The sequence below is a fragment of the Azolla caroliniana genome, unplaced genomic scaffold (assembly GCF_043228905.1).
Source record: "Azolla caroliniana isolate FFs.n. ecotype wild unplaced genomic scaffold, voAzoCaro1.0.p SCAF_17, whole genome shotgun sequence".
In the NCBI taxonomy this organism is placed as follows: domain Eukaryota; kingdom Viridiplantae; phylum Streptophyta; class Polypodiopsida; order Salviniales; family Salviniaceae; genus Azolla; species Azolla caroliniana.
The window spans coordinates 364,251-390,552 of NW_028230452.1; the positions used below are offsets into that span (position 1 = coordinate 364,251).

Sequence of the window (26,302 nt, forward strand, 5' to 3'; positions counted from 1 at the left end):
CTTTGAAAGTAGGCATGCTCCCACTCTTTGTTTGGACAATGCATAAATGCATGTTTTGCAAAGCCAAATGTACATTGCGTACTGAACTAATGATGGATAGAACCAAAGGATAAAACTTATTTTGTGCAATGATCCTTCATGAAGAAATACATGACACATATGGAGGTAATTGTGATATGATGATGTATATATTTCATCCATAGGGATATCCAATATATGCATAAAACTAGTAGGCACCCTCAAAAGTGACAAAAAGAATGTATAAAAGTGTACTACACTTCTAGTTATAAACATATAATTTACAAGCATGCCTTAAATTAGGACAGAAAGGACCACTATATAATTCTGGTCATTTTAGTCAATCGTCTTGACTCTCATTCCTAAACATCAGTAACGATAATGTGGTCCCTCTGGTGCTGAATAAGTTGATTGTCCAGGCAGATTTATTGTACAAGCACCCGATAAAGTTTGGTGCTCCATAGTTGATCCTCTCCTCTCACCATATAATGGTGAAATCATAGCACCTGAACACAGGTGAGTGCAAAGAAGATACAGTTGAAGGTTGAACCACAACCATAAAAGAAGAGAATGAAAGTAATGTTCACATCCATGGAATGCAAGCTTATAACATCAAAATAATGCATTTCGGCACATGTAAACATTAAAATTTTATAAATAACTCTACACTAATGACACAAGCAAGAGAATAGAATAGATTTTTATAACCCATGATTGAGCACTTAAAAAGTACACTGAAAAATCAAAGAGAATAAAATACCTCCAGCTGATCTCACCATAGGACTGGGATGGTTTCCATGGTATATTGTTGGAAGCAATATTTGATCTCTTGGATGATTGGGTGGAAAAGGCTGTGGATGATCGCTGCTGTATGATTGTACAGATTTCTCTCCTACATAGTGATTTGATAATGCATAAACATGATGATTTCCTGGGAAAACATGTTTGCTTGAATAGCTTGCAGCAATTTCATGTTGATTTTCTTGGAAAACTCGAGTACATCCCCCTCTTGAATAGTTTGTTGTATAATATTGCTGATTTCCTTGGATAATAGGAAGAGACTCATCCCTTGAATAGCTTGGTGGTGTATAATATTGCTGATATTCTTCAAAGTTTGGAGAAGATCCCTCCCTTTGATAGCTGTTCAAAGATGGTTGCCGACAATCCATCATTCCTGTTTGAGACAAACAAGGATTTACATACTTGTCCAGAATTTGAAATTCCTTTGAGTTTGAGCATTGTAATATAACAACCTTGAATGGCAAGATATGAGCCTCTTGAAATTTGGTCCTGTGAAGATCCCAACATATGAATGGTTTCTGGGTTCTTGACATCCTTCGATGGTATAGAATTCTTCATATCTATCAAATACCGCTCTGCATCATGTCTTTGCAGTTCCACAAAACGGACCTAGTATGCACATAATACGTAAAACCTTTCAAGATTGTTATCAGGTACGAAATATCTTTAAAGATAGGTGCAGCTTAATAGAACTATGAGCACACCTCATCAAATGGTTCATTTGAGTTTGGTAGAACATAATTGGCTACAAAAAAAGTATTAAAACTGAAATGGTCACAAAAACAGATAAAACGGTAGTCATGATAACAATAAGAGTCTTCAGCCACTAAAAATGAAAGAAATTTGGTAGTATACCGAGCATATCATGGATAGCATTATCTGGAACTTCCTTGCCCATCTCTTTAGTTCTAACCAACATTCGCCTCTTAAGTTCATGTGGACCAGGAAAAACAACCACAGCAATCTGCAACAAAGATTCATCAGAAGAAAGAAAGCAAGCTTTACATGGCAAACTTGAAAAACCCCTATTTTGCAAAAGTTATTTAGGGAATTCAACTTAGAATTACTTGCAAAGATTGCATACAGGTTTCAATTTAGCCTTCATTTGTTAGCATATTTAAGTGTCTCGATTCCACTCACTTTGCGAAAATCCTTGAAGGCTTTCAATTTGCGAATTCTCGCACTCTTGTACACGTTTGTTTGGTCTAATATGTAGTTTCTCGGTGTCTTTGCAGCCTGTTCGAGCAGTTTGTTGAATATTTTCGTGGCTAAATCCATAAGTCTTTTGAACCTTTCTCCATAATTAGCCTTCCTCAATAAACCTGGCATCTGGAATGGAGCAAAAAGAATAAATCATCTTCAACAGAAAAACAAACAAATAATCTTCAATAGTGAATGGAATAAACCAAGTTCAATGGAAAACAGACATATCATTTTCAATGGCAAAAGGAACAAATCACCTTCACAAGGTGAAAAGAAAAAAACACCTTCAATATTGAAAAGAATAAAATGATCATTTTCAATAACAAAAAGAATTAAATGAACCACGTTACCTTCATTTGATCAAGTGCAAGATTTGTACCAAGAAGCATGTATCTCTTCCCAGGATTCTGTTTAGCCCATTTCTCAGCCCATGTTGTCTTACCAGATCCAGGTAAACCGACCATCATTAGGACCTCACATTCTTTTTCAGGACTTGGACCAATCTCATAATTTCCATCGTCTCTAGCACAATCCCAAGACTTATATCCGTCCAAAGGAACCAATCCATCATTGATGCTTAATAGAACCTTCACTTTAACATTCTTGAGAAGAACATGAGGAAAAAGGCCTGTCTCAAAGCTCGATGCATCAAAAACTTTAGCAATCCCTAGTAAAACACCATTTTTGGCGAACGAAAGGGTGGCGTTTGATCGATTTTCAAGGTCGACTGCACATATTATAGTATCTCCAACACCAAATTTCTCTCCATAGGAATTAAATACTCCATTGCTAGAGAATTTTCCAGTGCCACCATAGCCGAAACTATATAAACACTCCCCAAGACTACCTACATCAGTATCTCCTGCAGAGAAACCCACTCTGCATATATTCCTTTGATCCATGGATGTTTCTTCCATGGTAACATCTTGCTTCTCCAAAACGGTACATCCAAAGCAGTACTTGCCTCTTCTGATACCAATATTTGCTCGTGCGCCTGACCAGCAGTATGCAAATCCTTCTTCATGAAGACCACTTCCAGTTATTCCATCAATTTCTATGGTAAAATCTGCAACAAAGATGGTTTATTTTAAGGAAAATAAACGAAAAATAAAGGTGAGATTATAGTTCTTACAATCAGAACCCAAAAAAAAAAAGTTGAAGTATGTGATGGCACCAAATATTAAAGTACGTATAATTTGAGTTTTACTCAATTTGAGAGTTTTTTAGCATAGAAGAAAAGATGGTCATAGTCACATACCTAGATTGCAATCTGAGCGATTCAATGAGGCTTTAGGAGGAAGAGGCGAGACCTTCTGTCGCTTGCTCTGTGCATCATTATGAAGAAACCCTACTTCGTGCTTCCTCATCAGGACGGCGAAAGATTTCTTGAACAAATGAGCAGAGCAGACAGAACGAAGAAGATATGCAAATGTTTAAAAAATATAGGAACCACCAAAACCATCTTTGTGTTCTCTTACTTGGGCCTCTGTGTCTGGTCGGCTCGGCTCGGCTCGGGCCAGAGCTCTCTGCCATGTCCGTCCGTCCATCGGAACTCAGGATGTATGTAATACATATTACATACATATCCATTATACATATACTAACTAAGTGGCCAAAGTGTGACAAAAAGGATGTGTGTGCGTGTGTGTTCTAACTACCATACTCAACCAACCTCTAGACCCATGGAACTCTTTAAAGTGAGGGTTCTTCTCAAGGATGAAGTGGAGGTTCTTCGCAACCAGATGTGCACAACTTTGAGTTGGAAAGAAGCTCTCTCTCTCTCTCTCTCTCTCTCCATTATTATGTTAATTGTATGTAAAATCCACTTAGTTACAACACATCTTAGTCTCCTCTACCTATCATATGCCTATATGTAGGGAGAGGGACATCTTGTAATGCCATTAAAAAACCTGAATATACATTTGAGGAAATGATCTCCACAAGCTCTAACATCCAAAAATTCCACATGAGAATACCTTTCAACTTCTTTATATAGACTTTCACCCCATGTCTACTATCAAACATAAAAGCATTATGCATATTCCAATTGTGTTGTAGTCCCTAATAACGTAAAAATTGGAACAATATCTCCATCTCGTCATTTGAACCATTTTGAATATATTGAGAAAAAACTCATTGTTGAGGTCTCAAACAACAAAGGGTTAAAACTTGCCAAATGTCCGATAAGTATTTCCAAATGGTACACACTATAGGACATTTAATGAACTTATGTGTGTTATCCTCCAATGTAACAATGCAAAATAAACAAGTGCAGACCCTAGTCCTCGTCTCTTTAAGGCTGAACCTAATGGGAGCCCACCAATCACGACTCTCCATATGAATACCTTTGCACGAAATGGTAGATGAGAATGTCAACCACGTTGTAATATTTTCCACCACCTTGCATCTGACTTACATACATTCCACAACTTTGTTGCTTTAGGAGATAGCCAAGATAATGATGCCATTGCATGATGATACAATATATTTGTAGTGACTTGTAACAAGCGTGTACCATCTTGGAACCGCCAATCTACCCAAGGTGCAACATTTGTTTTCAATGGCAAATATCCTTGCAACAATGGTATATCTTGTAATTCCTCCCAAATAAATCCATAATTTGGGGGAATACATAACCATTGCTTGGCATCGTCAATTTTGGACAACCTTTGAGATTCATTATCAACCACATCTTCCAAATGTACAATCCCCAATCGAAATAAACAATTGGATTGAGATCCCAACTTCTCTTTCCCATGCCAAAACAACACTCGAGAAGAAACAAGCAATTCATTCTATCATGAATTACAAGATTCTCGATCACTTGATGGCCCCCATTCAAAAAGAGATAATGCATTTTGCCATTATCTTACCAAATGTTGTCCAAATATAAAATGTCGAATCTTTAGGGGAATACTTCCATTGAGTAATGACCACTAGGATGCCCGAATCTTTGTTTTGACATGCACCAATCCTTCATGCCCCAAAAAATATTGCATCATAGATATCCATGGTTGATCTTGTTGACATATATCTCGTAATAATGCAAATCTACGAGCCATCAAATGCATTTCCAAATCCAATACTGCTACATCACCTAACCTGCGTAGCCAAATGGTCCCATGAAATCCATGTAACTTCCATCATTTCTCTCTCTCTCTCTCTCTCTCCCCCCCCCCCCCCCCCCCTTTTGTATGTTGAATATAAGTTTGTCTAATATAACTTTGACAAACCAAGAAGAAGTTGTTCACCATTGTTTACAACCAACAATTGTATGACTTGTCAACATGTATTTTGTTTTGGACACACTGTTTGAATGTAGCTAGCAATGGGCACGGTTTCAACTCAAACCGAACCAAACCATTAAGCCATGGTTTAACGGTTTATTGGTTCAAAGATAAATAAACCGTTTGGTTTGGTTTCAAATATTATGATCTGGTTTGGTTTGGTTTCGGTTTGGTTTGGTTTTGAATTTCATGGTTTAGCGGCTTATTGGTTTATCGGTTTTAGTTCGGTTCGATTTTGAATTTCAACGTTTAGTGGTTTCGGCTTATGTGGTTTGGTTTAAAGGTTTATAGGTTTGGTTTGGTTCTAAATTGGTCATAAACGGTTCGGTTTAAATGGCTTCATAAAATTTAAACAGTTTGGTTTGGTTTGGTTTGGTTTCAAGGCCAAGAAACCGAACTGAAACCGAAACCGAAACCGAACTGCGCCCATTGCTAAATGTAGCTTTGGTGGGCCATGAGTTGAAAACCATGAATTTCATCAATGTAAGCATTATATAAATGGGCATATATAATATGTATGTATGTGTTTGATTCTTGAATACAATATGTTTTCACTTAGTACCCAAGGAACCAAATTTAACTACTTTATACCATACTATTCAAAACATTGCAAAACCACTACATTTCTAAATGTTGTTTGTGTGATGCACGATCTACTTGGTGAACAAGCTTGCAAACCAACATTGGTGTCATAGTTGTGGTCAAGACATGGAGAACCGCATGCTTCACACAATAATATATTATATAACAATATTATGTATGCAGTTGCCTGCCTCCCGTGTGTGATGCATGATCTACTTGGTGAACAAGCTTGCAAACCAACATTGGTGTCATAGTTGTGGTCAAGACATGGAGAACTGCATGTATCACACAATAATATAATATATTATATAACAATGTATGTCGTTGCCTCTCGGAGGAATTGAGCCATTTATGTATCCATATTCCAATACATATATGTAATTAGGAGACAAATGACTACGATGTAAAATATGTGCATGAATAATACTATTGTGGATATTCCTATACACTTACATATTTACGGGACAAATTAGTGTAATATGAAATATTTGAATGAAGCATTAGAATGCAAGTAGTCGGAATTGTACAATGAATGGGGTATAATTCCCAAAACAATGGATGGGATGGACCATAAAAGAATTGTTATATTCTTCTTTATAAGCAAAAGGGAGGGAGGCCACTGCATTCATAATATTGTTATATTATTAAGTGATGCATGCGGTTCTCCATGTCTTGTGCGTATGCCTCATGGTAGGGAGAATAGAGATCATCAACGAGTATCGGATTATGATGATGGTCGGGGTCACGAATATGAAGAAGATGATCATATCCATGACCATATTGATGGCGTGGAGATATTGGCTGGCCATGCAGCGGCACATCATGGTTCGATTCATTTGATGTACCGGTCTTTGCCGAAGGGCCGTAACTGCTTTTGGTGATATTCTTCTTCTTCTCATTTTTGCTACGTGGGGCGGCACTGAAAGAAGTCGCAGAGAGAGGGAATACAGGCGACGACCGATCAGCATCGGGAGTCTGATTCATATTTCCTGTTGGTGATGGTGTCCATCCTCTGACGTGCTCATTGGCAATGGCATCCTTCTTGTGTGAATTGCCGAGCGTTGGGATGGGGATGGGCTGGGACGATGTTGCCGCCGGTTCATGCTGCCGCTCCAGATCAACAGGGCCAGCCAGACCAGGACGCGGATGCCGTAACTTTGGGTTCATGTAGATATAAGCGGGGGGCGCTGTCGGATGCGGAAGCAGGCCGCCGCCACTAGCTGCTACTGCTGCCGCCGGTGCCATGTCTTCGCCTAGCTGTGGCCGGGGGGCAGGTGGCTCCGGACGTGGCAGGGTATTGGAATACTGCTGTGAAGTTCTGGCAGGAAGACGATTGGTGGGTGGTACCGTAGTAGGCATAGGAAAATCCAAAGTACTATGTGTATCATAAACTACGTTTGGCTTCAGCCGGGAGGGCCAGGGGTCGGACTTAGGGTTAGTAGGCGGACGACGGTCGTCACTGATGGTCGAAGAGTTTGGTAGTAGTAGCTGATCAGGTGCTGACAGCATGGGAGTTGTTGTCCCACCGGGGGCTGTCATTGGAACATTGTTATCGTTGCTGTCGCTTCCAATAAGAGCGGGTCTCTCCTGCGCTGACGACTTGTGACCGCCTCCTAATTCGTGGTCGTCCGCAGGTAGTATCTGCGGATGTATTTCTGGCGCAACAACAGCTGCGTAGTTGTGGAGGCGCACGATGAGGTTGAGCGCACCATGGGGCCGCCCCAAGAAGCCCCGAAGAGGATACTTCAGGATAGAAGTAGTATCGTATTCCTGGGCAGCAGCAGTACTGTGCGCAGCCTGCAAGATGTGGGCGGCGGGGATGATGGCGGTGCCGATGGGATGGCGGAGGCGGAGGCGGAGGCGGGCACAGAAGAAGGAGGCGGTGTGGTGGTGGAGGATCTGAACCTTGAGTGCCCAAGTTGTCGGGGACGTTAAGAGCTGATCCCGGCGCAAGGGTACGAGGAGGCGCTCATTCCAAACGGGGTGGTCGGAGCCGCCGTCCCGGGCCACGCCCGTACGTCGTGCCGCCAGTGGGTTGACCCATGCAACGGCCACTGGCTGGTTCTTTCCAAACCACGCCACCCGCCTCAGACCTTCGGCTGACACCACCCTCACCTCCACTTGATAATATCCATCTTCATCCACACGTACTCCCTTCGTTTCCCGGCTGCTGCTTCTACTGCCATCATCGTTTGGACGTCGCCTTGACATCTCCGCCCGCCCCACTGCCTAACCAGGCCTATGCTATGTATAGATGGAGCCGTGAATAATCTCCCAAATCACACTTGCACGCCAAACGCTATCTATCTATACATACATATGTAAAGCTCATTCAGAGGGATACCTATTAAATGTACATTAGGACAAAAGGCCTACTTCATTATGTATATACAATGTTCCCTCTTCCCTCGGATGCAATTAATTTACTCCTCCTCATATATCACGTATGATACGAGCATTTTCCAAACCAAAAATATATCGAATGCACAGGTTGTGAATTGAAGTGTGTGCATCCAAAGCAAAAGGGATACGTTGCCTCCGTGTGAATATATTGCATCCAAAAGCCGAATGATACTTTGCCTTCTCATTAGAGCCAAGTATTATATATTTATTTTTCTAAAGGATCAAAATTATCCTTTGGTGGATGATGAAGCTACCTTTAGAACAAGACATTCTGTGCTAAAGCACAAGAAAACACAGGTTAATATTGCCTTTATACGATATATACGAACCTTTACTTACACGCCCCCCCCTTCTTACTTGCATTGAAGTTCTAAAACACACACACACACCCACACCCCAGTGGTACCTTATGATGGGGATATGGAGCGGAATCGGGATGATTCATAATACCAACTCAAGAATCAAAATAAACAACACCACAACACAAAAAGAGAGTACACCAAATTTTAACGTGGAAAACCCAAAAATTGGGAAAAACCACGGGAACCTTAGGTTCCAAAACAAATTCACTAATTTCTGAGTGTACAAGGCGTATATAGCCTCAAGAGTTTACTCTAGAGATATGCACTTATATTTCAAGGCTACCGCCTTGGATACAATGTTCACCCTACCAAATAAGATAAACAACCAAAAGAAAAACCCAAAAGAAACACGAACAAGTAAACCTGTTACGAGTAAACGGAAGAGTTGTTGTGGTCCAAACAACACCTCACTAGATCTCCGTCTTTACACTTGCAACGAGTTCTCGTTCTCGATCACCTTGTTCTCGAGCTCTCACACTTGTTCACTTGTTCACTTCTGATTTCTTGTGTCTTCTTACACACCTCTTTTTGTCGAATCTCTGTTTTCAGCCTCTTAGATATGTTTTCTTATGCACTTCGTTTTTCTCTATCTTTCTCTGTCTTTCTCGAAGACTTCCCTCTCAGTTTTCTGTTTTTACTCTCAGTTTTTTTTTTTCACTCACAAAATCAGATTGTATCACACTTGTATATTCTCTGATTTTTTTCTGCACTCTCTTTCGTTGTCACAGTTTTTGCGTCTGCCCCTCTTCCCTCAGCCTTGTAGGGCAACGTCCTTTTTCGAATCTGTTTTCACACCTGAACAAAACAAAACAAAAAAGACACACGCCCAAAAACATACAAAAAAAGAAAGAGAGGAAACATACATACATACATACATATATATATATATATATATATATATATTTAAATGTAACTAATTAGTTTTAAGTTGTATTCGGCGTTTAGCCGACTTAACATTGTGGGCTCCACTTGAGTGGACAGGCCCCAACAATTCTCCCCCTCCATCTCAAGTGGGAGGCACAACTAGGTTTGCCTTTTGTTTGCAAACTTCAAGCTTCTCCCTTGACAAACATTTTGTCATCATGTCAGAACCATTCTCATTTGTGTGAATCTTTTCAATGTGCATTTGCTTTTCTTCAAGCACATCTCTAATCCAATGGTATCTAACATCTATGTGTTTTGACTTGGAATGAAAGGAAGAATTCTTACTTAAGTGTATAGCACTTTGGCTGTCACAATACAAGATGTATTTTTCTTGAGTCAGCCCCAACTCTTGTAGGAATTTCTTTAGCCATAACAATTCCTTACTAGCTTCTGTGACAGCAATATACTCGGCCTCCGTTGTGGATAATGCCACACATTTTTGCAATCTCGATTGCCAAGAGACTGCTCCCCCTGCAAAGATCATTAGGTAACCAGATGTAGACTTTCTGGAGTCAACATCACCAGCCATATCGGCATCTGTATATCCATCTAATATAGTTTGGTTCTCACCAAATTTTAGACAGACTCTTGAGGTACCCCTCAGATATCGCAAGATCCATTTCACTGCTTCCCAATGATCTTTTCCAGGGTTTGAGAGGAAACGACTCACTACACCAACTGCGTGAGCAATGTCCGGCCTCGTGCATACCATAGCATACATTAAACTGCCGACTGCAGAGGCATATGGTATTTGTGTCATTTCTTCTTGCTCTTCATCACTCGTAGGGCATTGAGCTGAGCTAAGTTTAAAGTGGCCCGCGAGTGGAGTGTTGACCGGCTTACTCTTAGCCATGTTGAATCTCTCAAGTACCTTCTCAATGTACTTTTCTTGAGATAGCCAAAGTCTTTTATTTGCCCTGTCCCTGGTTATCTTCATCCCAAGGATTTGCTTGGCTGGTCCCAAGTCTTTCATTGCAAAAGATTTGCTGAGTTCCTTTTTCAGCTTCTCAATCTTGTTGGTGTCTTGACCAACGATCAACATATCATCAACATACAGGAGCAAAATGACAAAATCCCCATCTGGGAATTTCTTAACAAACACACAATGGTCTGTGTTTGTTCTATTATACCCATGGTTCAGCATAAAAGAGTCAAACTTTTTGTACCAAAGTCTAGGAGCTTGTTTTAGGCCATACAAGCTCTTATTTAACTTGCATACCAGGTTTTCCTTACCTTTGACTTTGAATCCTTCGGGTTGATCCATGTAAATCTCTTCTTCCAAATCGCCATGGAGGAAGGCGGTTTTTACATCAAGTTGCTCAACTTCCAGATCGAGACTAGCAGCGATCCCAAGTACAACTATGATCAAGGACATCTTCACCACTGGTGAGAAAATCTCCTCGAAATCAATTCCCTTTTTCTGGCTGAACCCTTTCACAACCAATCTTGCCTTGTATCTTGGTTGTGAGCAATGTTCCTCAGTCTTGAGCCTGTAAACCCATTTGTTTTTCAACGCTCTCTTGCCCTTAGGCAGCTTTACAAGATCATAAGTGTGATTGTCTAGCAAAGACTTCATCTCATCATTCATGGCATCAAGCCATTCCTCCTTATGATCATTTGCCATAGCTTCTCTAAAGCTTTCTGGCTCTCCTCCATCTGAAAGCATCACATATTCATGCGGGTTGTATCTAGTAGAAGGTCTTCTTTGTCTCATAGACCTTCTAACCTCTTCTTCTTCCGGAGGAGTTGCTGAATTGTCACCTAGAGTATGATGGTCATGATATTGCCCGTCATCATCGTTGGCTGCATCATCAGCCATATCATCATACTCCTCGGTATCTCCCCCATGACCTTGTGTGTCTGGGCAGGCATTGGGTGTTCAGTGACTGAAAAATCAGGGGTGAGATTCGGCATTTCATTCGGCTCCGGATCTTGTAAGGTTTGATCCTCAAGGAATACCATATCCCTGCTTATAATGACCTTTTTCTCTATTGGGTCATAAAGTCTATAGCCGAATTCCTCATGGCCGTATCCCAAAAATATGCATGGTTTGCATTTGTCATCAAGCTTGGATCTTTCATCTTTTGGGATGTGGACATAAGCCTTGCAACCAAACACTCTTAAGTGTTTGTATGACACCTCCTTACCTGTCCAAACCCTTTCGGGTACATCACCATCCAAAGGGATTGATGGGGACAGATTAATGAGGTCAACGGCAGTCCTCATTGCTTCACCCCAAAAAGATTTCGGTAATTTTGAATGGGATAGCATGCATCTTATCCGCTCACAAATTGTCCTATTCATCCTCTCAGCCACGCCATTGTGCTGAGGTGTTTTCGGGACACTTCTCTCTAGTCTAATACCATGGGCTCATGACAATATTCCTCAAATCGTCCCTGATATTCACCGCCGTTATCGGCACGGATACATTTCAGCTTTCTTCCTGTTTCTCTTTCCACACTTACATGAAAGTTCCTAAAGATTTCAAACACTTGATCTTTAGTCTTTAATGCAAAGCACCACAACTTCCTCGAGAAGTCATCGATAAATGTGGCAAAGTACAATGCTCCCCCAAGAGTTCTATCTTTCATATAGCACAAGTCCGTGTGCACCAATTCCAATGGCTGAGATTTTCTTTTTGGGGGCAGATGTTGAAAGGCAACTCTGTGTTGTTTGCCGGCCAAGCAATCAACACAAGTTTCTAAGTGCATACCTCTTATCTCAGGTAGGATGTTCTTTCTAGCTAGCATCTCGAGTCCTTTTTGACTCATGTGCCCAAGTCTCTTGTGCCACAATTCAATGGGAACTTCCTTATCGGCTACATTCACCTCCCCATTGGACACCATAGCACGCATTACGTAGAGAGAATTCTGTTTTAGGCATCTTGCTAATACTAGCGAGCCTTTGATGAGCTTCCATTTTCCTTCACCGAAGGAATTTGTGTAACCCTCATCATCAAGCTTACCGGCTGAAATAATATTCAGCCGAATGTCCGGTACATGCCTAACATCATTTAATACTAGTTTGCAACCCGTGTCCGTGGTTAGAATTATATTTCCCATGCCAACAACCTCTGTTATGCCGTGGTTCGCCATTTTGACTTTACCAAAGTCACCACCGGCATATGTCGAGAACATCTCTCGATATGGAGTAATGTGATACGAGGCTCCCGAGTCAATAATCCAATCAGTTTGTTGGCATGCTAAGCTAGCACACGCATCATCACATGCAATGACAATGTCGCCATCACAAGTGGCTGTAGTGGGGTCATTGCTCTTATTGTCGGTGGTTCCTTTCTTTTGGTCTTTCTTTTTCTACCAACAGTCTCTCTCATAATGGTTTGGACCACCACAATAACGACACGTGAAGTCTTTCTTGAAGTCTTTCCTACCTCTAGATTTTGACCTCCCCTCATCATTATTTCTATGACCTTGTGGACCCCGAGTATGGCGTCTTCCCCTATCGGGATTCTTTTCTATGAGCAAGGCTTCCTCATTATTAGATTCACGCTCCTTTCGTCGTGCTTCTTCATGCAAAAGACTCGATTTGAGCGAATCCAATGTTAGCTCCTTATATTGTGTTGCGGTCCCAAGCGTCACGACAAGGGTTTCCCAACTATTTGGGAGAGAGCCTAACAACAACAAAGTCAACACCTCATGTGCTAAAGGTATTTCTAGGGAGATTGTTTGACTTACAAGTCCTTGAAAAGTGTTAAGATGCTCTGCCATACTAGAGCCATCTTGGTATCTAAGTCTTACAAGTTTCCTAAACACCGAGACCCTATTCAAGGCATTTTTAGTCTGAAACATGGTTTCTATTTTCCCCCATAGTTCGTGTGCCTTGGTTTCATCTACAAAATTGTTATATAGACTCATATCTATGAAACAACGTATATATGATGTTGTTTTTAGATGCATTGCCTCCCAAGTTGATGCATTTATGTCTTCAGGTTTGCTTTGACCATGTAGTACGGGCAGCCACATGTCTTTACACACCAACATGTCTCTCATTTTAGATCTCCAAATGGAGTAGTTGGATCCCGTTAATTTAATCATCCCCCCTAATGATTCATCCATATTCCAAGTCTTTGCGGAGGGTATGAACCTTGCTCTGATACCACTTGATGGGGATATGGAGCGGAATCGGGATGATTCATAATACCAACTCAAGAATCAAAATAAACAACACCACAACACAAAAAGAGAGTACACCAAATTTTAACGTGGAAAACCCAAAAATTGGGAAAAACCACGGGAACCTTAGGTTCCAAAACAAATTCACTAATTTCTGAGTGTACAAGGCGTATATAGCCTCAAGAGTTTACTCTAGAGATATGCACTTATATTTCAAGGCTACCGCCTTGGATACAATGTTCACCCTACCAAATAAGATAAACAACCAAAAGAAAAACCCAAAAGAAACACGAACAAGTAAACCTGTTACGAGTAAACGGAAGAGTTGTTGTGGTCCAAACAACACCTCACTAGATCTCCGTCTTTACACTTGCAACGAGTTCTCGTTCTCGATCACCTTGTTCTCGAGCTCTCACACTTGTTCACTTGTTCACTTCTGATTTCTTGTGTCTTCTTACACACCTCTTTTTGTCGAATCTCTGTTTTCAGCCTCTTAGATATGTTTTCTTATGCACTTCGTTTTTCTCTATCTTTCTCTGTCTTTCTCGAAGACTTCCCTCTCAGTTTTCTGTTTTTACTCTCAGTTTTTTTTTTTCACTCACAAAATCAGATTGTATCACACTTGTATATTCTCTGATTTTTTTCTGCACTCTCTTTCGTTGTCACAGTTTTTGCGTCTGCCCCTCTTCCCTCAGCCTTGTAGGGCAACGTCCTTTTTCGAATCTGTTTTCACACCTGAACAAAACAAAACAAAAAAGACACACGCCCAAAAACATACAAAAAAAGAAAGAGAGGAAACATACATACATACATACATATATATATATATTTATATATTTAAATGTAACTAATTAGTTTTAAGTTGTATTCGACGTTTAGCCGACTTAACATTGTGGGCTCCACTTGAGTGGACAGGCCCCAACACCTTATTTGTCATACAACATCAAGGCTGTTGAAATCTCTAGTTTTTACATGGGAGACATTGTGTTATGTGGTTTTCTCCTAACAAAACGAAGGCTTGCATGATACCAACAAATGCCAGTGATAAGATGACCATACTTGCACCTCATGGAGGCTTCATTTATGTTGAAATGTTGCTTACATGTGAATGAGGTTGGGCTAATAGGAACAACATCAAATCATATGCTTGCTGGAATAATATATATTTTACAATCAATATAAAAGTTGTTTAAGTTCTAGACGGGGCATCATGCAACCTTCTCTCAACTTTTTTAGTATGAAAGAGGGGGTTGGGGTGCTCTAGTGTGTGACGGGATAGACTTGGCAAATATGGCTATCATTTATTCATTTACTATCAAGGGCAATATCGAAGATACACTATTGAGATGTATAAGAATACAAGGGGGGGGGGTATAGTTAATATTAGCTCACAAGGCAAGGGGGTGGCTAAAGCATACATTTCAAATACTAAAGATAGACTCAGAAACCCGTTTTATGTGGGTGAAAGTCCTCATAGGCAAAGATCAGGCAATATTTATCGCCATTTGTTACTTTCCCCCGAAAGGATCCCGATATAATATGGTTGGAGAGGCGAGTATAGTTGATGAAGGAGCGCCACCTGGGCATTCTCCATACGAACCTTTATCGAATGACATAATCTAATATTCTTCCCAAGGGGAAGTCTTCCTCGTAGGAGACTTCAATGAGAGAACCCAATCCCGACAATCCACACTATTTCAGATGTATAAAAACCTAGAAATGGTGAATGTCAACGCTTTAGCCATAGGCATCACACGTAGGTTAAAAGATCAACTTGGTGCAAACGCCACAAGCTTTGGCCATCATTTGCTTGAACTTGGAAGTCGACACCAGTTGATCATATATAATGGTTTGGCCAAGTAATTGGGCTTGGAAGAGCTCACATGTTTCCCACATGGAGGGGAAAGCACAGTTGATTACCTCATAGGATGCCTTGAAGCTACCCACATGATTAACTCCTTTTGGGTGGCCCCATGTCCTATTGGTACAGACCATAACTTCCTATACTTTGAGCTAAAGTGAGACCCCTCCAACGCCACCAACTCTAGTCAACCAAACCATCACACCACCATACATTTCACGCATGAGTTCTCTAGCATCTACTCCCGACATGTTCAAGCCTAACTCTCCTCTATTGATTCTTCCTTGCCTTTAGAGAACCTAACTATAGAAGTTAGAACTCATGCACATCCTTCACTCAACAACGGTTAGTAGCTTCCCATACACGAAACACTCCAATCAAAATAGAATAAGGTCTATGCCACAAAATAGGTCCTATGATGAAGATTGTAGAACTTTGTATAGACAACTTAAAGTGTCGCGACTTAGTGGTATTATTTCCTTAGTGCAAGCTCGCAAAGAGATGCGCAAGATGACACATCGTAAAAGATGAACTTGGGAAGCATCTCAATATAGGGAACTCTACCACATGCTCATGGGGACTGCGCCCTTGCATGGAAGAGACTACGAGAACCAAGACCACAAACACCCATCGAGGATCCCCACACTTGGCACACATATATAGAGAGACTTAGTAACCACGTCCCAAACCAACCACCCATTCCAATGCCTTCCACACCTCGACCTACCACGGGGACACTTTTCACGACCTCTAGGGTCACGAAGGTCATAAAAAAATTACAACATAGGAAGTCCATGGACCACACAAGATTGCGAGCCGAACACATAATATATGCTCAAAAGTGCCTAGCTCATTTTCTCACCCTAATCTTCAACCGCACCCTCGCCGAGGGTTTTCCACCACAGTGGACCATGAACATAGTGGCCCCTATATGTAAAGGAGGGGACCCAATGGACCTAAATACATATAGGACCATCATGATAGGTCATCCGCTCGCTAAACTATATGGTGCAGTTACAATGGAAGCAGAGCTCAATGATTATATGGAGACCTTAAGTTTTCGAGCACATGAGCAAGCTGGCTTTAGACAAGCCTTCTCCATTATTAACCATATCTTCACACTTAGATGCTTAATTGACCAGACGAAGGCCCACAAGAAGAAACTATATTGTTGCTTTGTGGACTTTCGCAAAGCCTTTGACACAGATCCCAGGGAGAGGTTGTTTGATAGGCTTAAAAGCTTACAGATACCAACTGACATGATTTGGGCCATCTATGCTCTATATGAGCAAGTCTTTGGGTGTGTTAGATGCCCACGTGACCTCTCTGATTGCTTCACCAGCACCATTGGCATAAAATAGGGTTGCTCCCTATCACTAACACTTTTTGGGATCTACATTCATGATATCACTGATTTTATTTGCTCGTAAGAGAGGCAACGGAGTTGCCATTGGGGACACACAAGTTAGTCTCTTACTCTATGCTGATGACATAGTTGTGCTCTCGCTCTCAGAACATGACCTACAAAAGCACCTTAATGCCCTATATCACTTTTACCCCCACAAGGATTGGTAATGAATCTAACGAAAACTAAAGCCCTTATCTTTTACACATCGTCTCGAGTTAGGAGTAAGTGTCAAATACTCCTCTCTCATAAACCAGTCGAGGTAGTTGGATCATATGTATATCTGGGAGTCACTTTTAGTGCTCATTTAGGTAAATTCTCGATGGCCCAGGCAGCCAAAGATAGGCTAACGTATATTCTCGAGTATATTCTAGAGATATTCAATCCTGGAAATTGTATAAATAATTGTAACATCCTTGGTCCCTTTCAAGGGATTCAACAGCAGTCATTGACACATCAATCTAGTATTCTCGTTTCGCCTCATCATTGTCTCCTTGATCTTTATTTCTATCTTCATGCTCTGATGTCGCTCACAACATCTAGAGTTCCTCGCATTGCCACAAGTTCATCCGTTGCTCATAGCCCCATCATTGGGGGGAGATTATTACCGTCGGTAATTGCGCCAAACGATAATGAGGATGGAAAGGGAAGCAATTTGGTGAAGGCGGCCTGGGGTATTTTCGTAAATTTCCAAACATTGACCAAAGATATATGTATATACATAATACGTAATACATATACATATATATAAATAATAGGCAAAAGTACCAGGATACCCCTGGAAGTTGGTCTATTTACCAGAATGCCCTTGGAAGTTCCAATTTTACCAAACTATCCCTATGTCCAAAAAATTACACTTTATAAAGTAATTATACACTCCATTTCTTCCATCTTTCGTAAATAGGGCTTGTAGATTTGAGTGTATAATTACTTTATAAAGTGTAATTTTTTTGACATAGGGGTAGTTTGGTAAAATTGGAACTTCCAGGGGCATTCTGGTAAATAGACGAGCTTCCAGGGGTAGGGGTATCCGGGTACTTTTCCCTATAGTGTAACTGTGTATGTATGTGGCACGATTATTGGCGCCAACAAGCATCTGTCATAGTTTTCTCGTTTCTTTTACGACTGAAACATACAAAACTCAGAACTGCTTCCTCGCCGTCGCCAGGAAAGCTTTGCGAAGTTTCTGCAACTCTAATCCCTAGTTCGTGTATGTGTCTGAATATTTTCCGAATATTTTCCAACTTTAATCCCCCACGTCTTTAGCTATGTGCATATGTACGTACGTACATGTATTCCTCGAATGGAAATTGAAATCAAGATGAATCTCTGCAACAATCTAATAAAGGCATTCTCTGAATGTAGTTTTTCTTCTACATGGATGTCCTTTGAAGAGTTTTTTCTGAATATCGAAACACAGACTATGAATCTCTTTAGTTATTGTCTCGCATAAACTAAGACGATGAATCTCTACAATTGAACTCTTCTTAGATTTCGGTTCCTTCCTCTGCATATATATATATATATATATATTTATATATATATATATATATTTATATGTATAAAAAGGTGTCGAATTAGGTTCCATTCTACTGAAGACGGATCACACCTAAGTTATGGTTTCTCCAAACATGGAAAGATCTCCAATATCAACTTCAAATAATTTGCCTCTGGATGGTTACTCAGCCTGTCATACTGTAAGATTTTTCTTTAATGTAGAGAGAGAGAGGATAATCAGTAGCATTTGTGTGATAATGGCTGAATAATATATTTCTTTAGGAACTTCGTTTTTCTTCACAGTAGAAGGAATATTACAATCAATAAAATTTCTATAATACTGTCTGAGACGTACTCCTTTTAGCCATGAGGCTATTTTTTTTGAAAACCTCGGAGTCATACGTCCTGATAAGCTTTTCCTTTACAAAACTTCTTTTCTGTTTACAGGAGAGAGAGCATATGAATTGAGTTCTTCATTGTATATGGAAATCTAAATGTATTCTTTGATCATATTCATATGGTGTAAGCGTTTTCTTTACATTTTCATCTTTCTTTTTCTACACTAGAGAAACTGGAATGTTTGAATCCTAATATCCTTTTTGTCATGTACCTTCTCTCTGGAAACTCATAAGCGCCTTTGACTAATCATATTCATGTAGGGTAAGATTTCCTTTGAAGTACATTCCTCTCTTTGCAATAGAACATAATATGTGTGAATCCTTCTTTACCCATGAACCCTTCCGCTCTAGACAAAATCTTTGATCATATTCATATGCTTGACCCCTACTCAAAAACGAAGAAAACATCATTCTGATAAGAAATCCTCTTATTTCTCCTCAACAAAACTGTGGTTAGAAGTAAATTTCTGCGTTGGTTGTCTTTCTTTCTTTCATTACAGTAGCGAAAGCATGACATCAGTCACGCCGTACGTCTGAATTCTGATATCCGTTTGCCATGGCCCCCTCTCTTTGGAAAACACATGAATGTCTTCTTCTATCGCTTTCATATTCTTGAACTGTGGAATGAAGAAAAATATCTGATTGATTAGAGATCGAGTTATTGCCTTCCCAAATAAATATATAAGAAATCATGGCGTGATAAAATTGCTGAATCCTATTATTTAGCCATGAAGCTCTATTGCTGGAAAACCGGACATGTTCTTTTATGACATTGATATGCTTGAGCAATCAAAATGAACAAAAATATTCTACGCATAATAGATCCTCTTATTTCATTTTGAGTGAACTGTGCTTATCTGTAAATCTCTGCATCTTATATTTCCTTCTTACTGTGGAGCAATTGAAATCAATAACATCTTATGTCAGAATCTTATCCTTTAGTCATGCATCCCTTCTTCTTTTGGGAAAAATGAACTTATTTTATGATGGCATACATATACTCAGACCATATATGTATAAGAAAAATATCCTAGTCATGAGAGATCTTATTTCTTTTCAATGTATTAGTTTTTGCGTTTCCTCTAGGACATGGTCGCAAAATCCTGAAAAAACATGTTAGACTCACGGGGACAGATTGTTTTCTAGTTGATAGGAAATGCCATTAGGAGTTGCATAAATGGAGATTCATTGTCGAGAGTAACAATCTGGATCAAGAAATTGGAAAATAATGGAACTTCTCTATTATCCTCTTTCCAATTGTCAAGTAAGCAAACGTTTCCTGCTCATTAAACCATAATGGAAGTATTTTGTATTCTGAAATTAAGAGAATTTGTCTAAAGATTCATATTTTTTGTTGTTTCAGTTTCTGACACAGGACGAGGCATACAATATGAAGAAATTCAAAGGCTCTATCAATGTTTTATATCCACTTACCAAACATGTTTCTCTAGTGCTCCGTTGTTTTGGGGTAACAAGTTTCTCTCGAAGTATTCACTTATAGGGTTGTTTTGTATGTAGGTATAATAGCATCAAAATTGAGATATCTATTCAGTATTTCAGTTTTAATTCACATTGGAAAGCCAAGAGGAAAGGAAATGCACTTCTACTATGTATTGATAATTTTATATCTCCAGTGGACATACTGTCCAATTCTATGTCAATGCCCCAACAGAAATATGTATCTATAGGCTGAAGATTAAGATATTGAAGCTTTACATATAGAACTTAATTGAGAGTAACAATCTGGATCAAGAAATTGGAAAATAATGGAACATCTCTATTATCCTCTTTCCAATTATGCGCCATATAACGAAGATAACAAAAGCAAGTCAAAGTTTTTTATTTGTTTGTGGATGTTCTTCAAAAAGTTTCCCTGATTTGTTCCTTTCTGTTTGCCACTATAGTCTATAATTAGATGCTTGAAAGCTAGAAAAATGGTATGGACAAGTTCTTGGAGCTCATTGCTTTCTTTAAAAATAAATTAATTGAGCCTGAGTATTCTCTTATTCCACCTCATTTGTGTCTTCTTCATATACCTTTTTCCTTGAGAAATTTTGAATGTTGGTAAACCATTGGAACATGGAGAATATTATGGATGTATGGAAGAAATTACCGAATTTAATCTTTTGTGAGAGAATTTAAAGCTTTTGTAATTTGCCTGTTTATACAGGAAGACAACTTCAGATCATGACAACAGGTAGGTTCAACTGGGAAAAACACTCGTCAAAATGCAATGATATTGTATCCTCCTCTTGATCAAAACTTTGTTCTTTTGTGAATGTTGTAGAGTTTTCTGAAGATATTGTTCGACAATATCAAATTTATGATGCATTTCACAATCCCAGGGTTATGCAACTACGCTCACTTCCAAAAGAAAGTGGATGCTACTCGTACATTCTATGCTCAACTCTTCTATTTTCCCATTTATTGTAAAGGCAAAACTCAAAAATACCGATGTTTTCTTTATTTCGGAAGTGCCATTTGTCAACTCCCTTCGAGCAATTATATTCTGCTAGTGGTTGATTCATGCCTGCTCGTCAATTATGTGAACTTCTCAATTTTGGGGGGTTGACAAAGGCGTTTGAGGAAAAATGGGGGCATTTGTTGAGTAAAGAAAATCTCAAGCATATTTCCCAGTTGTCCCTTCGGTTTTATTTGGCTCATCATTTTTTGTTTATTGTGACTATGACAGTGGTACAATTGTAACCCTCTCCTTCACAGGATATCCCGAAAAATTTATTGATTACATCCATGATATTTGCTCCAAGGTATCCAAGGTCTATGTATGTCTGTGTTTTGTTACTGAGGAGATCCTGAAGTTCCCAATATTCAATATCAACAGAGCTTTTTTATATAAAGGGATATATAAAATTTGTTATTTGGGCTAGTAAAAACTGCGCAATGCCCCTTAATTTTCCTGCACTTTTATTACTTTCCTAAATTACTGCAATCAAATAAATGCAAGCATAATACCTCATCATTGTACGGTCATGACATAAGCTTAACAACCTAATGAGAGAGGGTTGGGAAGAGGCATTTCGAAAATCGTTGAAAACCAGGGTCGTGAAGGGGAATAATGAAAAACTCGTGATTTTCCAGTTATTTCTAAAAGAAGTTGGAAGGTTGACTAGAAAAATTTCATGCTTCCTTCAATTATGAGGATGCTCATTAGCATGTGAATGGTCATATAGATTACTGGAAGTGCAACTATTTCATTATGTCATCAATAAACATTAGCACCTTGCCATCCATAATCTCGTTTCCAAGTTCCGTAGATAATCATCCAACAATGTTAAGAAATCTTTTAATTTGATCTAGCGTTCTAACTAAACTAACCCTTTTTTGCAATGTAGATGGAGATTCTAATGTTGAAGGTGAGTATTTACTTATGATCTCTTAACTTTCCTTCACATATGTTTTTTTAACTTAAAGTAAATCTACGTGATAGTTTTTGTAATGTAAATAATTTCACACTTGAGATGTCTTAAAGTTCCTGTTAAAATAAGTACTTTTGGCCAATCCTGTTTTACCCGATATTGTGGAAGCCACCAAGGTGTTGTATTATTTGGTTCTGAGCAATTCTGTCATGGATAAGGGACAGAATATATTTGTCCATGTGCTGAAATGCTGTAAACATTTGTTTTGTGAGATTATGCTCAAGCTAGTAAGAGCTCAGCCTGCTGCCCAACTTTTTATAGAAGCAATTTCAGTTTAATGTTTCATCAGAAGGAAACCCGTTCGGATGTGAACAATGTTTGCTGTGTTGAGCAAATGGAATAATGGTGCATACTTTATGGATGAATGTAGTGATGATACCATTTTCACTCTATTTGATCTTGGTTTTGTGCCTTTTACCAATGAGCCTTATCATCAATGGAAAGATTCAATGTGATAACGTGAAAGAAGTATTGGTAAACCTCAAGGCGCTTTTGTTCAATGTGTTTTCTGAGCAAGATAATATGGGCCTGGGCCAAAACCTTGTGTACTAATAGAACATGAAAAAAATTATAGATTGCCTTTCCTTGGAAAATTTAACAGTGATCACTCTGTTCAAATTCAATGACATTCAATACAATTAAATGGAGAGATGTATGTTTTGTATTCGGTTTAGAAGTCAGCGATATAGTTTACATGGCCAAAGGTATTACCTGTATTATCCTTATCATGTATAATACCAGGGCAACAGAAACATTATTGTAATTTTTGACAGACTGGGGTCCTCAAATAACACATATAAGTAATTATGCATTTCTGGTGTTCTCAGAATATAGCAATTGAAGTCACGATTGCTAGATTTCCAGCATGTGATGAGTGTTTCACCAACAATGTGACATGTGTGAGTGGAGGTTTATTATTGCCACCAGAACTTTCAAATTTAGAGAGACTTGCTGTTGGTTTTACTAATCATCTTGCGAAGAGCTCCAATGAGGAGAGCGATTTGCCAAAACATTTTCAGAGGTACAAGTAGAATGAAATTGGTTCACGATACTTAATTGTGTGGATTATCTTCATAGTTCTATTTAAATTTCATCTCTCAAAGATGTGGTTCAGCTCCAATAATCATAAATCTACAGGAGATGATAGGAAAAGAATAAGTTTCAGAGAATAAACATGTAAAATTCTATTGAAATGCATGAAATTCATCGTTATCCATGAAATTAGGTCTCATACAAGTCAATGAATGTGTGCTGATTGATCATCTATAGAACAGTGATTTTGTAACAAAAGATGTGTATCATTAGCTGTCCTTGTCAGCTTTGACTAATCTGAAAGCCTTTAATCATAGACTTACATATAAACTTCTGAATAGCAAAACTCCTCTCTACAGTAACTTAGTAATCAAGGAATCCAAGAATTTTTTGTAAACATAGGCCAAATTGTATATTTTTTTACAACACTGAAGATAGTTGAATGGCTTTAAAAAAATTATATTTTTGAGACAGCATATGATATCTGGCAAATCATTGATTACGTCACAGGAAACCCTTCAAAATTGGCAAAGCACAATCTGGATCTTCAGAATCTTCAAGTGAAACGATTTGGTTCTTTGAAACCTGCTTTGTGATCATAGAAGCTTCAGCCATGTATACTACATGTGACAATAGCTTTAAAACACAGGTTTGGCACTCTAAAGCAATTATGTGAGAGTTGATACTTCAGATCTTAATTGCTGCACCTGACTTTCTTTTTCTTTGGTATGAACCAAGCAGGTTTTTTTCTTTCAAGACTTCATGTGTGCAACTGTAACGTCAGCTATCCTGGAGTGCTTGAAAACGAAAGTGAATTGGGCTAATTTTGGCTTGAAAGTGAAGAGAATGCAGGTTGATGAATATGGAGTTGCATTTATTGAGTGGGACAACTTATCACAGTTGGAAAGTATTGCAATTGTTTTGCATAGATATCGAAATGATATCCTTCCTAATGAAGTTTTAGATATTTTGGGAGAGTTTAAGTGCTACACTACTTTTATATTATTAAGCTTTGATTGGGTTCACAGTTCCTATATTTTATGGAAAATAAACATCAGACAAAAGCTGTTAAATGGTGTAGAGAAGTAAATCTTCTGAAGAAATCAGTAGAGGATGCTCTGAATGATTTGAAGCACCAACATCCACATCTTTTCCTCAGTCAACACTCTTTAGAGGTATGCAAAATTTGATAGATTTTTATTCTAAACATCATAGCCAATATGCCACTATGCAATATAAATTTAGACTAACCATGAGAGAAGAAGTAAAAGGAAGAACTGAAGACGGCATTTTATGTCTCTACAGTGGTGAACATGGGCTGTGACATACAGACAATTTCTAATATCATGGTAAAACTCCAATAATGCAAACGTGTCTCATGCCTTAGATCACTTGCCATGTATGTAGCAAAGATTATCAAATCATCTTAGAATAGTGCACCTCTTCCTCCCTAGTGTACATATCTCTCTCTATTCTGGATTTGATGGTATAATGAACTGACCAATGACATATCTAATCCTGAAGGTCAAGGCCCAGGCTTATAGTATTTTGTGAGAAAGCTTTCTTCATCTTCAAAGGCTGTACTGTCCTCTGACAAATCCTATTTGTATCAAGTGTGAGTATTTCTAGTTAGAACACTTTATTGACAGCTAAATTTGCATTGTGCACGAGAGGCAATCTTGCATGAACTTAGGTAGATATACATGTGAAATTTGAAGTTCTTTCCAGAAACTCATATATTCAAACTTAGGTAGGTATGACTTAAATGCAACTTGAAGTTGCACTACTGTGAAGATAAAATATATAGTACTGTCTGCTTCTAAGCCAATTCGTATGCTTGAGATATCATCATTCATGATATCTGGTATCAAATACTGTTTGAGCATGTAAAAAGAAACTCTTTCGTTCTGTCCCGTGTTATAACCCAATTAGAGAAGAGAGTGAGAGTGAGAGTGAGATAGAGAGCAAGAGCAGAATTCCTATTTACATCAATGGAGTACCTTGAAGAGAAAAGGAACAATATCAATAATAATATCTATATCAACATCTCCTAGTGACTAGACCAAAATGGCAGATAATTGTTTACCGTACTAGTGGTTGAACTGGTGGTGACCTAGGTTGTGGTAAGTTGGAGCATGTTACTTTCAACCTTTCTTTGTGTAGTTTTTGATGAGATAAACAAAGAAATACAGAAATAAGTTCTTTTAATGTCCTTGGGAGGCAAAATTTAATCACAATCAAGTGTATTTTGCTTACATCCCACTTTGGGTTATGTCATTGGCATATATGTAGACAAAACGAAATCAAAGTAAAAGCTGATAGCTCTGAGGATTCTACATAATACATATTATGTACGCTTCCATAATGTTAAAATCATCCTTTATGCCCTTGAGATCTTTTAAATTCTGGAATGACATGTACAAGACAATGATACATTGCAGATGGCTTGGTAACCTTTGGCAATTCTTGCTTCCTGTTCTTTACTCATGCTGATGCGCTGTGGTCTGCTATCCACACTTTTGTTCCTTCAATAGATTGCTTAAGTGATTACAACTCATAGATTACTGTTTCACTATATTTTAAGAAATGGATTAGAATGTCATATTAAGATATAGACAAAGGCCACAATGACCTATGATACTAAAGATACAAGCATGATCAGAGATGATACAAATTATCTAGGTGGTAGAGAGACAGATAATGTCATGACTAAACAAGGTGGCCAACATAACCCATGGAACCAGCAATTCTTACGAAACATCATCCCCAGCTGTGAGGTGAGGGATTTTTAAATGGTAGGAAAAACAAAGAAAATGTAAAAGCTGAAATGAGAAATTAATCTAGTTGTCAAAATTTTACTGTTTTGACTTTGATGAGTTATTATGTGGTCGAGTACACAAGTACAGGACATGCTCAGTATCGTCAGTGATGGTTTCATCCTCATTACTCCTTGAAAGTT

The 26,302-nt window shown here is 38.9% G+C and overlaps 3 protein-coding genes across 3 annotated transcripts; 1 reads left to right on the forward strand and 2 right to left on the reverse strand.

The window, feature by feature from the left end:
• Positions 1–242: 242 nt before the first annotated feature.
• On the reverse strand, positions 243–3,531 carry LOC147852597 (uncharacterized). Its single transcript, XM_087333580.1, has 8 exons — positions 3,281–3,531; positions 2,373–3,088; positions 1,960–2,148; positions 1,675–1,783; positions 1,524–1,564; positions 1,272–1,428; positions 779–1,192; positions 243–524 (listed from the first exon to the last, which is right to left on the reverse strand). The coding sequence occupies exons 1-8, from the start codon at positions 3,387–3,389 to the stop codon at positions 388–390; spliced, it is 1,872 nt and encodes a 623-aa protein (XP_087189706.1). The 5' UTR covers positions 3,390–3,531; the 3' UTR covers positions 243–387.
• A 2,765-nt stretch (positions 3,532–6,296) lies between these two features.
• Positions 6,297–8,171, reverse strand: LOC147852598 (uncharacterized). Its single transcript, XM_087333357.1, has one exon. It carries the CDS (start codon positions 8,100–8,102, stop codon positions 6,528–6,530), a length of 1,575 nt encoding a protein of 524 aa, XP_087189483.1. The 5' UTR covers positions 8,103–8,171; the 3' UTR covers positions 6,297–6,527.
• A 9,905-nt stretch (positions 8,172–18,076) lies between these two features.
• LOC147852599 (type 2 DNA topoisomerase 6 subunit B-like) lies at positions 18,077–26,262 on the forward strand. Its single transcript, XM_087333620.1, has 12 exons — positions 18,077–18,676; positions 20,021–20,138; positions 20,238–20,342; positions 21,045–21,071; positions 21,162–21,264; positions 21,567–21,642; positions 22,228–22,248; positions 23,139–23,332; positions 23,854–23,992; positions 24,085–24,283; positions 24,397–24,518; positions 26,026–26,262. Exons 1-12 carry the CDS (start codon positions 18,596–18,598, stop codon positions 26,050–26,052), a joined length of 1,212 nt encoding a protein of 403 aa, XP_087189746.1. The 5' UTR covers positions 18,077–18,595; the 3' UTR covers positions 26,053–26,262.
• Positions 26,263–26,302: the final 40 nt, after the last annotated feature.

Excerpts from the sequence above, each read along its gene's own strand:
- LOC147852597 (XM_087333580.1), bottom strand. The coding sequence starts at position 3,389 with ATGAGGAAGCACGAAGTAGGGTTTCTTCATAATGATGCACAGAGCAAG. Across the intron at positions 1,784-1,959 it reads CCTTCAAGGATTTTCGCAAA|ATTGCTGTGGTTGTTTTTCC; the intron begins GTGAGTGGAATC and ends TCTTTGTTGCAG. Across the intron at positions 1,565-1,674 it reads TGCTATCCATGATATGCTCG|CCAATTATGTTCTACCAAAC; the intron begins GTATACTACCAA and ends CTTTTTTTGTAG.
- LOC147852598 (XM_087333357.1), bottom strand. The coding sequence starts at position 8,102 with ATGTCAAGGCGACGTCCAAACGATGATGGCAGTAGAAGCAGCAGCCGG.
- LOC147852599 (XM_087333620.1), top strand. The coding sequence starts at position 18,596 with ATGGTTTCTCCAAACATGGAAAGATCTCCAATATCAACTTCAAATAAT. Across the intron at positions 20,139-20,237 it reads ATCCTCTTTCCAATTGTCAA|TTTCTGACACAGGACGAGGC; the intron begins GTAAGCAAACGT and ends TTGTTGTTTCAG. Across the intron at positions 21,072-21,161 it reads ACTTCAGATCATGACAACAG|AGTTTTCTGAAGATATTGTT; the intron begins GTAGGTTCAACT and ends TGAATGTTGTAG.